General features: G+C 40.0%; 1 protein-coding gene and 1 long non-coding RNA gene across 2 annotated transcripts in view; both read left to right on the top strand.

The window, feature by feature from the left end:
- The window catches only part of LOC139767630 (uncharacterized), a 41,727-nt gene extending 27,383 nt beyond the window's left edge, over positions 1-14,344 (top strand). The window contains exon 3 of the long non-coding RNA XR_011717188.1: positions 13,626-14,344. This is a non-coding gene — a long non-coding RNA (uncharacterized lncRNA). The remainder of the gene's footprint in view (positions 1-13,625) is intronic.
- LOC139767605 (uncharacterized) lies at positions 5,035-8,558 on the top strand. Its single transcript, XM_071697049.1, has 2 exons — positions 5,035-5,306; positions 6,081-8,558. The coding sequence occupies exon 2, from the start codon at positions 6,104-6,106 to the stop codon at positions 7,457-7,459; it is 1,356 nt and encodes a 451-aa protein (XP_071553150.1). The 5' UTR covers positions 5,035-5,306; positions 6,081-6,103; the 3' UTR covers positions 7,460-8,558.
- Positions 14,345-14,746: the final 402 nt, after the last annotated feature.

Here is a 14,746-nt window from a genome sequence, read left to right as displayed (position 1 = left end):
GGGACACATTATTCTCCAAGACATCGGGACAGTTCATAAAATCTAATTCAAATTAGTTTTCTTTCACATTTATAAAATTACACTTATATGACATTCAAGAAACTGATTTTTATTAAATGTAAAACTAATCACTGCTTAACGCCTATAATTGAGTTGAAATGAATGAAACGACTAAATTCACCATATCATGGAACTATTCTGAGAACAGACGCGACTGCTCGTCGAGAAAGACGCTCCAAGATATCATGGTGTCCTAAACGCGCGTTCTCCGTTCGCGTGAGGCCACGATCGCACGGCACTTTCGGCGCATCTCCGTCGCTTAAATTCGGGAACTTCTCGCCTAGGCGACTCACGTTTACGGCGCGCGGTCGAGGCGCGAGATAGCGCCGTCTGATAGCGCCCGGCTGGAAGTCGCATTAATTTTCCTCGGTCGACTCCCTCGCGCGATGCTGCGGTACCGTCAGCTCCCCCGCGCATCGCGAGAGGGGTGGCTGGTTCATGAAATGGGTACGCAAGGGACGTCTCTCCCGCTGCGGCATTTAGGTAAGGTATTCACGTAACACATAAGCAACCGCCACGCGCAACCCACCGTGTGCACAGAGATAAGAGCCGAAGGTGGCATCTTAGGCGGTGCTCCGAATAGAATTAAATTCCCCGGAGCCATCGCGACTCGGGTGGGAGGGAAAGAGGGAAAGAGAGAAAGAGAGAACGCGACTCGATATCGTCGGGGCGATATCAACAAGAGCGGATGCGGGGCAAACTTCTCTCGTAGAACAGATAGACGGATAGATAGGGGGAATAAGGGGGCGTGAGCGGAGAATGGCGTACGTTGATAATTCTGATGTGGCATATATACAGGCAGGGTTACAGAGTCATTGCCCAAAGAGCACCATCGCGAATGCAGTTTATCTATAAGTCAGTTAACTGTCGTTCAGTAAAGCATCTGAGAGAAATTGTTAAATCATTAGAAAATACAAAGTGCCATGTTTTTGCTGACTTGGATATCTATATAAAAAATATCAACAATTTGTTCTTACGAAAGCTTTGTTTCGTGAGAGTTTCGACAGAGCGAAATTACGAGAACGTTTAAACAGCAGTTGATTCATTTCGTATGCATGGTCCCGACTATAAGTTAAGGAATTGCCTAAACGTCCGTAAAATCTAAATCTCCCGCACTCTCATCTCGCGAATCTCCCTCCTTTCGCCGTGAATATGTACACCATGCCAAGTTATTTCAACAATCCTCTGAATTTATCGCACATTCAATTTGTCAGGCCAAGGCCACCCTGTTTCAAGAATTCCTGAAGAAGTATTACCTTTCCTCATCTTTCACCGTATTTTCTTATTCCTCGTATGTGTTGCTCAATTCTGTAAAAAAGAGCAAGATAAATTAGTATCAGATACAGATGAGAGATATGCTTCATAAAACCTTACATTTTTAATACAACTTAGATTTCTGAGTTTCAAAATCTTTGCTTTTAAATATTCAAATTTTCGAAGAGCTCTACTTTTTAGTATTTTTAATGTACAATTGTGTCGGTTGCTATATAAAGAAAGAAAATTGTTATTACGATATATTCATCAATATTTAGTTATTATATTGATTGAATGACTTTCCAGTAATTTAAATTTTTGCTTTTACACGTTGCTTGCTTTTGAACAACATGGATAGTGAATTTTAATGGAAAACCGAACGTGCGGCCAAAGCGACCGGAAGGGAATCGCGATGATTCTGTGAAATATGGCTCAGGAGCGAGCAGGTTTTCGGTGGGGCTGCGTTAATGGGTGATTGATAAACGACCTTTTCTCATCAACTGCATCGGCTGCATATTTATCACTATGCAACCCCGACAAAAACGCGCGTGCACTCCATGCAGCCGCGTCAGCGATGCGAAAAGCGGATGACATTACTCCCTTCGCGAAGCGCAAAGCATGGCATAAAAAAAACATCAAAAAGTAAGCTTAAATAAATAATCATGGAGTATGCTTTTACTATGCTAACGAGCTCATATCATATGAATGTTATATCCAACGATGCAATTAAAAAAATTTCAGAATTTCTCCTACGATTTACTTTTTTTTACTTTATTTATTTTATTTACTTTATAAATATAGTGGAGAGAGAATATGTACAGAAATTTGTATAAAACATTTAATACAAACTAATTGGCGAAGAGTTCTAAGAATATTTTCTTCTGATTTATTTTCAAAAATAAAAGAGCAAATATGCCAATTTTCTTGTAATATATATCTAGATGATACATACGCAGATCATGTTCGCTCGATGACATATTAATTCCCGTGTAGGAGTCAATCGAGCCGAAGTACACGCGTCATGTAAGGTGTCCCTTTCGTGGACCCACGTAACAGATACAGTGTCGATGTTAAAGTGCCCTTCGACGAACTCACACTCGGCGCTAACAGCTCACGCGTGTCCGCCACGTGTCGAGCGTCGCCGGCTCGCCCGCTCGTGCGTTTAACTTGGTCGAATTAGGCAACACGAAACTTGCCCTTTCTGGCCGATTTGCAAAATAACATGGGCAGATGGTGACAAAGTGAGATTCTCACGCGCGACGTATTTTTCTACTTGAAGATTTAGGACGCATACCAAGCGAGGCGAATTTTCAGTTTATGCGTTACAGTTTAGTGAGAATACTAGTCGGAGAGAAAAGATAAATTGGTGAAGGAAACAAACGTGACGCGCGAGGAAAGAACTTGAAATATATCATTTAAATTAATTAACGTGTTTTTCAATATTTTTTTTAAACCTGCATAGATATATTATTTGAAGTTTATTATCTTTATTTCTAAGAAAGAAGCAATTTGTAATCTATTGAAATTTTAAGTATATAAACGAAAAACATTATAAATATGATGTACATATCTCTTTCACTTTCTTGTCACTACACATCATATCATTGTGAACGAGAGGAAAGAAGGAGGAAGTAAAGCTTCTCCGCGAGAATACTCTGTTTTACGCGAAGCGAAGCAGAGGGGCGCAAAATGGAATTAGAGATCGGTATATCGCCGTTTCTCCGAGTTCGCGGGGAATGGCACTGTATGATCGGCAATAAATATGGTTCATAATCCAGGAATGGCTGCGCCAAGATACAGAGACGTTTCGTAGCCGCCCCGCCGTGCGACGCGTGTCACACGTAACGTCGTCGTAATGACTCTTTCGACTTTACGACTCTGAATTAGGATTAGACTCGGCTGTATCGCATGCTGCACTATCTGCTGCACATGAGACGGGTCGTTTAATTTATTCCGTGCATGAACCGAGCTGAAGAGAGTTATTGCCGATACAATCAAGCTTATCAAATCACCGAGATTGAGTCCACCATTCTGTTATTCATTGCCGCAGAAATGAATTTTGGTGCAATATTATAATTTTTCATGATAATGCAAATGCATCAATGATTTTTTTTCCAGAGATATCTAGCATTCTGTGACGAATTTAAGATCTATCAAAGAATATTTAAAGATTTTTAATGTAGATAAAGAATTGTAGTTAAATAATTTTAAATAAAAATTTTGCGTCACACGAATATAACAAAATATAACAAAATTCCATTCAAAATGGACAGTGATATTTTTTTATCTATATCTATATTATCTATATAGGTATGAATGTAAATTTGTCAAAATCTTCTTAATTCTTCTTCGGATTTATTTCTCGACACCTGTCGCTTTTCTTAATCCGATTTGCAGTATCTGTGGACAAAAGATACTTTGTTTTTGAGACACTCTGTGTATAAGATATAAGAAACTGAGATGTTCTCTTCCACAAATACTCGTTTGCGAATCTTCGCCGGGCGCGGGATAGCGCCAATCGAAAAGTCATTACAACTTTTTGCCGACTCAATCAAGAAGTTAATGTCCTTTAACCTCGCGGCGTTCCCCTTAGGATTTGTCGGGATCTCGGGAATCGCGTAAGAAATCGACGGCTCTCACATGCCCGGTAAAATAGATCACCGGCGTATGATTGATCGCCTATTGGCTTCGCGGCGGGTTTTTGTCCGCTGCACCCACTTGTATCGGAAGTTATTTTTCCGGCATGAAACTACGATGCCACCCATCTTGACTTATTTCGAGGTTTACGTACGTAATCTCACAAAAATGATTAGATAATTCGCAATGGCTCATATTTCAATAATTGTGCACTCGAAATGCGCAAACGTAAGCATTTTTAAATAATTATAAATAAGCTGAGAATCTTACAGAATTGAAAATATGTTATAATTATAATTATGAAAGAAAATTATTATAGTAATACTATAAACAAAAATAATATAATGTGTAAATGTGTAAAAAGTTACTTCTTGGTCAGCTTATTTATGTAATTGATAAAGCTTGTTTGAAAGAAATTATTTTCAACGTTTCTATCGTTCGTTTTATTAAGTAGCATTTTTACATATTTTGTGTGCGCGTTTTTGAAACGACTTTCTTTGCTGTTGTCGGACCTTCTCTCATCAGCAGACCTGGGTCGTCTGCCGAACGTCCAATATAGTCACGAAACGGCCATAAAAAAGGAGCGAAGATCGGGGCGCGGGCGTTAAAAATATTCAAGATCGTTTGTCAGGCTGAATTACAGTCCCCCGGTCGTATCCTCTCCCCGCCGTCGTCTTTGCCACCCTGTTCGCCACTCTGGCAGAACGTGATTCTGCGGTACGCGTTGCGCAACGCGGAGAGGGTAAGGCAGTCGGACGGAGAGGAAGGGGGTGGCAAAAGCCCACGACGACGACGGCGGCGACGGCAACGACGACGACGGCGACGACGACGATCCCGGGCACATGTGTCGAACCTGAAATATGTAGGCGTGGTCTGGACGGTGTTAGCAGACGCGTCCCGACGAGCGAATATGTTCACCCCGTTGCTACGCTCCACCCCCGTATAACGCTGCAGACACTGCTATTGGCCAGTGCCACCCTCGTCGCGCCTCCACCTGCCACGCTCGCGCTACCCTCCGCGACGGCTACCCCTAAATACGGGGGATGCGCGAACAGCACCCTCATTTTAACGCGAACCGCCGATACGGCACCGAGTGTTCGCCACTTTAGTGCGCCCCGGACTGTACACCAGATCGGTGGGTCCGTTAGGGGGTGTTAATTTTGCTTTTTATGGTTTATTTTCGACTCGCGTGCTTGCGAGGATCGGTTTCAACGAGATAGCCTTGTGAAAAAGTGCAGTATGATGCTTTAGAGAAGATCGAAGAAGATCCATCCTGAGATATGGGAAACGTGGTCCAATTAGTATAGCTTGCAGACCGCGTGTGTTTAGAAGAAAACACTTGCCATCATAATCTGGTAAGTAGGTACTATTCTGTCACTTATGTGATTATATATAACGGAATACACAAGTGTCTAAAATAAGTCATACATTTTTTCTAGAAGCCTTTTTTTATTTCTTTTTATTACTTAAACCGGTACCCTAATTTGTAATGTCATTATGGATAGTCATATTACAGTTCTTACTTATATTAATAAAATTTAGTTTTTACGAGTCGCAATATAAAAAAAGGACTTGTATACAATAATTATTGAAAGAGATATTATAGGAATAAATTATATCAGATTGATAATAATGTTACGATTATGTGATTAAGTATGATTTTTTACTATTATACTATCAATCTGTCGCCTAATAGCCTTGTTACAAACAAAAGAAATTTCTAAATTTAAAAACTTTTTGCTAACACAATTGTATATAAATTACAGATTATAATATGGACTGTATATTAATTTATAATATGTGTATCAATATTTTTCTAAAATAAAATTTGGAATGGTAGTATATTTTACCTAACGCTTTATGTTTATAAAGTATTGCACTTTCATTACCGGTATCACTTTAACTTTCATAATGACAATTACAAGAACATTTGAACTTGATGTTACATGCGTAAATAAGAAGAAAACGTGCTTAAATTTTTCTCAATTATTTCGACAAACTTGCCTCGCTCCGATTTATGCTTCTCGAATGTAGGACATCTGGGCCGAGTGTATCGAATTTTGGTCGATCAATCACTTCGAATCGCTGCAACGTTAGCACTCACTGTCCACTCACCGTCATTGTCGTAGGTCGATCATCCGGAGCGAGCAGGATGACAATGGAAGATCGCACGGGTGGCATCGACCGCGCCACCCCCGCGACCTCGACGCCGGCCACGACGGCATTAACGTCGGCGTGCCCCGCGTCCATCAGCGACGTCACGCCCGACGCTTCGTACCCCCTTCAACGAGCTAGCAAGCGCTCCTTCGATGTCGCTTTCCTCGTAGCGCCCGATGAGAACCTGGCGCGTCGTCAGCACGAAAAATTGCGATTGATAACCGGACGGAAGGACCGTTCGCGAGACGACATCTCCGTGGACAACGTTTTGGACACTGACAGGCTGCCGCAAAACCTCACTATCAAACACTACGACAACGAGTCTGGCGGTGGTACAGACAGAAGAAGATTGCTGCAATGCACGGAGAACTCACTCAGTCCACCATACGTATCACCCAGAACCTTAACGCCAACCTTGCCAGGGCTTTCGCCAGATTCTAACGGAAGGAGATACGCGCCGATCGGCGGTCGGCTTCAGAAGACCCCGAGTCCGCCTACCTTCGTCGGCCATCATCAGTCTATGCTGACCACCTGTCCGGAATCGACAGATTCTTCGATCTTGGCCTGCACGAAGGTTTACGAGACTGGTATCTCCTGCGCGACCGATCGCCACGGGGAATCCCGCAGTGCCTTCACGAAGGTAAATCTGGTCGGGCAGCGGAACGGCTTCAACGACGACGGCCAAGCATCGCCGAGGTCATCGATATCGCCGGATGATCGCGCGAGTTATCAGAGCAGCGTCAGTCCGCCGGTGGTGTCGCTGCCCGGTGCGACGAGCTACAAGTATGCGCCGTTTCCCACCAAGATGGCGTACCCCTTTCTGACCATGGGAGCAGAGGCCGGTCAGACGGGGCTGTTGGAGAACTTGAAAATCCCGCAGATCGCTCAGCCGCCTAAGGTGCCCAGTCCTAAGATGCCCGCTTTCCGACCGGATCTTCCGCCAGTTTATCCCAATCTCTCCTACAACCCTATCTCCGTATTCCCACCGATGGCGGACGCTCTCGCCAGGCCGAGATTCCTGGCTACGGCCGCCGGGGTGGCCGGCCTCTTGCCGCCGTCGTTCGCCGCTCTGGCTTTACCGGCGCAGAACGTCTGCGCCAAGTGCAACCTGTCGTTCCGTATGACTTCCGACCTGGTCTACCACATGCGCTCTCACCACAAGAGTGAGAGTGCGGGCGAGGCGGCAAGGAGGAGGAGGGAGGAAAAACTCAGGTGTCCCGTCTGTGATGAGAGCTTCCGTGAGAGGCACCATCTCACTAGACATATGACCGCCCATCAAGATAAGGAGAGCGACGGCATTGTTGACCAGGTCGAAATCAAGAGGAGGACTACTACTGTTCACAGTAAGTGACGACGAAAAATGCCGATCGAAGCCGATATTCTAACGGCTGGCTATTCCTTTGAGAACTGAATTGGTGCGCAATGAGACGTAGCAGATTATGGAATTTGTGATAACGGTGAAATTGTTGTCCATTTATATCTTATTAAATTGAGAGAGAAACTGAGACATTACTTTTTGCGAAAAAATGTTTGAGCTATCAGAAATATATAAATTTAATATTATCATATTATCATATTCTCAGTAATTTTGGTTAAACAAATTTTCCACATCTTTTTCATCGTGAATATATGCAATGTGCAGATTTACAGAGGCATTTTTTATTTAATAAGTATCTGTTTGCTAATTTAGAATCGATTTTTTCTTAACAAAAATATCGATCGATTAAGTTTTTAAGCTATGAGCGATTGAAAACAAAGACTTTCCGGGGAATTAAATTTCAGGAATGCAAGTATATGAATAATCTTGTTTTTTATTTAATTTGAATAGATTCAAGTGGATACATTTATAATTTGAAGATTGATTATAACATATATTCTTGCTAAGAACAAATCGATTTGAAATTGAATACAAAACTCAAAAAAGGGCCGCTCCTTGAATCCACACTCTGTATAGATGTATACTATTGCGGTATTTACATTGTATACGTGTATAATAAGAAAATTTTAATGTCTACATAGAACAATTAATATCTACGGATATGTCGATCCATATACAAAAATACCCTAGTATAATTCATGCACTGCGATGAAGACATTCCCTGTCTAGTCAATATTAGGTAGGAACAATTTGTAAATAAATTTAATTCATTAAAGTAAGTAAAATAAGAGTTATCTGTGAAGAAAGAAAGAAAGAAAGAGAGAGAGAGAGAGAGAGAGAGAGAGAGAGAGAGAGAGAGAGAGAGAGAGAGTGTGTGTGTGTGTGTGTGTGTGTGTGTGTGTGTGTGTGTGTTTGATAATTGAATTTGATCAATTTAAAACATAGAAATTTATAATTTTTAGAAAATAAAGGAATTATTGAAACATTTTAAATCATAATTCTTACGTTTCTTTGAGAAAAAGGTTGAAATATCAAATAGAATAGACAGACTCTGAGATGTAATTTCGATTTTCCGCAGAAAAATATAAAAATTTAAACTATATGATAATTTACATAATTAGTATTTATGTATATGATTGAAATACACATTAAAATACACATTAAATTCATTAAATACACATTAAAATTCTAAAGTACTTTTAAACGTTTAGACCTTACATATTACATCCGTTTTTATATTTGAGTGAGACAATGAGTATTTGATATTTCTATCTCTTTTTTTATATAAATTCTCAAAATTTTATAAACTTTAAAATATATTGAAGATTGTTCAGGAACGTTTAATTATTTTAAAAATAAATAAAATAAACAATCTAAAAACACGTAGCTCTGGACACGAAACCAACTGTAGTAATAAAGTATCCTAAAATCATGCAGTTATTTGAAAAGCAGCGTGCTAAAATTGTCAGAGATAAAATAATCGCAGTCGTATTTCGATATACTCGCAAATTACATACGGTCCATTCGAACGACTCCATTTCCACGATGTATTGTAGAAAGTAAAATATTTGCCGCGTATTTACAGCGGCAGACAGGTGAAACGGGTGTAGTGGGTGCGAATGTGGCGATAGTAGCAGCGCAGGGGGCGGTCGGGGATGCGGAAGGGTTGCGCGTGTTGCGCGGAGGGGTGGTGCAAGCGTGTAAAGCGCATTTCGGCCGTGTGTACGGAGGTGAGGGCGGCGTGGTAATAAATAGATCGTAAACCGTAACCCGCGTCACACACAAACCGTCGGAGCGCGCATAATGGTAGGAAACAATGAATGCCGTAATCGGAAACAGTGCCGGTTTGTTATCTGCCATTTACACTCCATTTAACTTCAAACGGCGAATCGGCCTGCGCGCATTCGCGTTTTAAATACAGCCCGGTTTCCAACCACCGTCGAGAGCCGCCCCCACCATCGTTCTCCACCCCCGTCGCACTCCCACCGACGGTATGCGGCTTAACATAGGGTTAAGCTGTCGTCGAGTGGCTTAATATTGTCCGAAAATTACGTGAATTATCGCCTCGCGCATCCCGATGTCACTGGAAGAACTGAATCCGTACAGAAGTAACATTTTAATCTGCATTTAAAGAGTAAAAAAAAAACAAATTATTATTTCTGATTGAATTAATCGTTTAATTTTGATTTATATTGCGATTCAATACAGTGGAATTTTGAATAGGGTTATTCATAGAAATCTTGAGGAGAAAGGCGTATCATTAGTACGACCTATGCAGTATTCTGTACAGCAATAATCACAGTAGCGTGTAAATACAGGTAGTAAAACTTTTAATACAAAAGAGAATGCGTTTATAAATTATGGAACTATAAGTAAGTTGGATGTATCGATATTGAAAGAAAGGGACAAACTGAAATATCGTATTGATGTTTAACGAACGATTCGATATATTCTACAATTGTCAGAAATATTATCAGAAATAATATTGACAGAAATATTAATTAAGATATCGCAATGTGTGTGTGTACGAAGTTGTTTTAAGATTAAATGTAATATATAAGTCTGTATAGTAAACTATTAATCTCTCTTCATTATAGAGATATCGATGTTCTGTTTCGTTTTATAAGAATTGATTTATCCAGATATCACGTTGTATCACTTTGTTGTAAATATCACATTGTACATAAGCACTGTATGTAATCTAGCTTGTTGTTAATTAATAAAAGAATATCCGTGATAATTAAAACCATATATAATATTTCATATCCTCTTGATTTATTATTTGCTGATAGGTTATTAGTTCATAGATTTATATTAGTTACTAATAAAATATTAATTGGAATTTATACCTACATATATTATGGAGTATATTTTTATATTTTTATTATTATTTATATTGTCTGTGATAAAAAAATCTTTTTACACACAACAGATACGTAAAGATCTTTATATATATATTTTTTAAACAATTGTTCTTAATTGATTTTGTTGGGCACGATACGAGTTCACAATGACTTTCCAGATATAGAATCGATCTTGCTCTTTACTTCATCGACGTCGTCCATCCTCCTCTTGTCTCCTCGGTGCTAAATCACCGAAAGCCGATTACGCGGCAATAGATTAATTTCTGGCCACTCAGAGACCTTTCCCTGACATCCGATTCGCGGGTGCCGGATCGATTGTTATTTCACCCTACGTTCGAGTAAAATAGTACATAAAACATCAAACAATCTCTCTCACATATTTATTTGTAAGAGTTACAAAGAATCTTTAATTATAGAAACGGTTTGTGCATCAAATGTCTTTGTAGTCTTTAAACTTTTTAATCACTTTAATTTTTTAATCACACCTGATATTAAAATACTTGCGTTAAAATATAATATGTATATCTCAATTATATATTCCAATAATATAGTTTGAAATTAAATATAGGAGAATATTGTGATGTAATTGCTGTTGTGATGTAATTGGTAAGTTACGTTAAAGTAGAATTATACATTGACACTTATCGCATTATGTCGTTTTCATGAGTAAAAGATACCTCGCAAACTCTTTCACAAAGACACAACTGGTTCTTGTCCCTCTCTTGAGAGAAAGTCATTGCAAAACCCCCTAAACGGGTAACGTTAAGCTCGTCGAAACCGCGGCCAATACGACAAACAATCTCTTACCGCCCTCGTTCCGGCTTAAGCTCGCCCCTTCACCACCCCTGAAGTAAGTGTACTTACCCTCTGCCCAAGGTCCATAAAGATAAATAACATGGAGCACCCGAACCTCGTAGTTGTATCCCTTACAGAGCGATGAAGGGACCCCTGAGGACTCCCATCATCCCTTCGTTCCTTTCATCATCCCTCTTTCTCTTTCTCATACTTTCTATCGTGGCAAAATTCTTTTCTCTTACTTTTATCCTTTCTTTTTATTTTAACTTATTCTTCTTCTGACTTTGATTCTTTTTAGATTAGCAAATATATTTCTCTACAGTCTTAATAAACATAGATCTGCGAATTTTGTTTTCTAAATTTTAACTTTATTTAATAACAATGGTTTATTTTCTTTACATCTATGAAGATAAAATTCATAAAAATAAAGATAATTAGTAAAATAAGAAAATTAATTATTATAAATTATTTGAAAAGCAAGAATAAATTAATGAAACAAAAGCGTTACGAGATCGGGGCCCCACGCTTTCATTTAAATCGAGCACCCTGTATCTGTCTTCCTCTATCGCGATCAGTCCGCTGCTCTTCCCACCCTTGTTAGCGATACTTCCCGTGGAGAATCGCGCGCATGCTTGTTCTGTCAGTGAAATAATGACAATGTCATAGCCCGGGCCCGATTCGCCACGGCACCCTTGCCACGTGGGCGACGATTGGACGCGGATATGCTAATATGGCGTCCGTTCCGAGACATTAAGTTCTCGGTTTACCGATTCTCGCCAGACGAGCCGCGTCTTGACGTCCACATCATCTTCCGCCATTGTGCCTTCAATCACGGGATACGCATTTTCTTTGGGGATATCATGGGGTCTTCACAAGGGAAGACATGAGTCATTGCTTGCATCCATATAATTTGATCTATAGATTTTTCTAACTTGGAATTATTTTTACAAAATTTTCAAAATTAAGTTATATATGTATATAGAAAAGAAAGAAATTTTAAATTAATCGTATTAAATTGCATTATTTAAATGTAATATTGCGAAATATTGCAATATACAAATACCGATTAACTTTATTCACTGTTGTTTTCAATGTAACTCTTCCCGATTTTTAACTAATATGCAAACACAACGATTAATCGAGTCTCGCGCATCGCTTTTTGCCTTAAGTACTTGTCTGTCCTTTATCATTGGCCACCCCGATTCCCGTTTGGTCACGGTCTTCCGGTACGATTATGTAACTTGACTGCGAACACGCAGCTTACATCGGTCTCACGATGCAGCCGGTTACAGCATTTCGGTGTCAATCAGGCGTCGCTAAACGATTTCGTTCGCGCAAGCTAGCACTTTTCTAGGGCATATGTTGTGATTTGCTCGTGGAGCTTCGCACGTATATTCGGTACGCTAATACTGCTAATAGTGTCTATGAGATCTTTATATTATGCTTCTGATTTAAAGCATCTGTCGTTATTATCTCCAGAACTTTCTCTTAATTTGAAAAACAAAAGATTCAAGAAATTTGACAAGAAGATTCCTTTTCGAGAGAGTGTTTCCATATACTTTTTACATGTCTGATAAAAATTGGAAGTGCTTTTCATCGATATCATTAAGATAATATAAATGAGTATATATTCTCACTAAATAATATAAATGAGTATATTCTCACATTTGTTTTGCTATCTTCCTTATATATGTAATTAGGACCAAGAGAATATTATTTCGCTCGCTGGATGGATTTTCGGTCACGGGTTTTCGCAGAACTTGACTGCTCCCGAAGCGCAACGGGCTTACGGGCGATCGAAGCTCGCGGTGGCAACCTTGAAACGTTGAAGCGGCGAGCTGTCTCGGCTTATTTACGACGTACGTATGATGAAAAACGGAAGCGAGCTCCGGTGCGATCGTGCGGCCGCCCGGAGCGGATCGTCCGGCGGAGGGATGAAAGGGGTGAAAGGGCCTGCTCTCTCTTCTGCCGGAGCACCTTGATTTACTGTCGACGATATTTTCTCGTTGGTGCTAGTTGGCGCCTACCGCACCACCGCGCCCGACAATGGCGGGCTCGCTTGACATTTTGTTTCGAATTATTGCCCGCGCTCGCGCGGCCGGTCCTTTCTATTTCGCCGCTCCGACCGCTCCTCCACCGAGCGCGACAATGCTCTATTTTATTCTGCTCTATTTTTATTCTGTTTTGCCTGTTTGCGTTTTTTTTTGTCGCGTTATTTTTCGGCAGCCGCTTGCTCTTTGTTGCGCCGTCGCGGAACGTCGACGCGTATCCGCCCGAATTTCGCGGCTCTCGTGGCACAGATTTATCATCACAATTACGCCGGGAATAGCCGCGCGAACGATCTTCTAAGTGCTAAGAATATAAGTGCGCAAATAAGGCGCCGTTGTATACATATGTGTAGATACTATGACGAGAAAATAAATCTTCTAACTCCAAGATATATTTTAATAATAACAAAATCGTCATTCTTTGTGTTACAGGTACACGAGTATCTTCTGTAACTGAGCTTCTGTGTGTTTGAGAAAATGAAAGACCAGAATAAGCCGTTGCTGTAAGAAACGCCCGTTTTAAGTCTTTAGTTTTCTTTCGGTGAGTCATTATTTAATATATTTCTTTTTATTCATTTTAATTGCTATTTTTAAAGAACATTTAAATGTGTTTCCCGCGAATCAATTGTGATTTTTTTCCATTTTTACTTCTTCTCTTTTTGGTCAATCTCATAATTTTAAGTAGTTAATTTGTGTTAATTGCGATTTTTGGAAAAGCAAGTTGTAACCTTCTTTCATCTAAAGTGTGAATAGAGAAGATAAGAAAGGATTTTAAAGAATCAATGGCGTATTGGTACACTAGTATATTATAAAAACTATTCATATAAGTATATTTATACAATCATATAATCGTATGATTTTGAGAAAGATATGAATATTGTATAATGTATATTGAAGACTCGAGTTTAATTCTCGCATTATTTTCCTTTGTATAACGAAGCGTATATATTCGTATTCAATCAGCAGCTGGCGTGGCACGAATTTCTAATCTGCGAAGATCCATTTTCGCGAATAACGGCGGAAAGTTAATAAAGGGAACCGCATCTTTTCTCCCTGTCTCTCTGCCGTCGGATCACTCGACAATGGAAAAAAAGACTTTCGACCCTGCTTAAATATGTCCGACCGCAAAGCAATAAAATATCTTTATCTTACTCGTGCCATTACCCCCTTGATTCGGAGGGTTCCAATTTACATTCCTATCGGGGGGCTTCGGCAAGATAAGTCCATTTAAATAAATTAGTAATGCTATCTCCCGCGCCGCGGAGGCGTAGAGCTGGGGAGGAGGGGCGGATTAAACAGTATTTTATCAATTTTCGCTGCGATTCGTTACGCGGCGCGATGCCACTCTCCATTCAAAACCTCGTTTTGATCGCGTGTTTTCGCGCGTTACGCAACGATGAATCACGTTGTCTGAAAAATATTTAGGGTGACCGCATTGTTACCAATGTGACCAAAGATGGCAAAAAATGGCGTAACATAAGAACACTGGTTACTTTGACGTAATATTTTATAAAATATAAAAAAAATTGCAATATATATTATATCGATACGTT

This window comes from Temnothorax nylanderi, unplaced genomic scaffold (assembly GCF_030848795.1).
Source record: "Temnothorax nylanderi isolate EJ_2023f unplaced genomic scaffold, tnyl_v1.0 TNYL_tig0011_pilon, whole genome shotgun sequence".
In the NCBI taxonomy this organism is placed as follows: Eukaryota; Metazoa; Arthropoda; class Insecta; order Hymenoptera; family Formicidae; genus Temnothorax; species Temnothorax nylanderi.
This window is presented reverse-complemented; position numbering and strand designations above follow the sequence as displayed.

What these genes read in the sequence shown, in the direction of transcription:
- LOC139767605 (XM_071697049.1), top strand. Translation starts at nt 6,104, where the DNA reads ATGACAATGGAAGATCGCACGGGTGGCATCGACCGCGCCACCCCCGCG.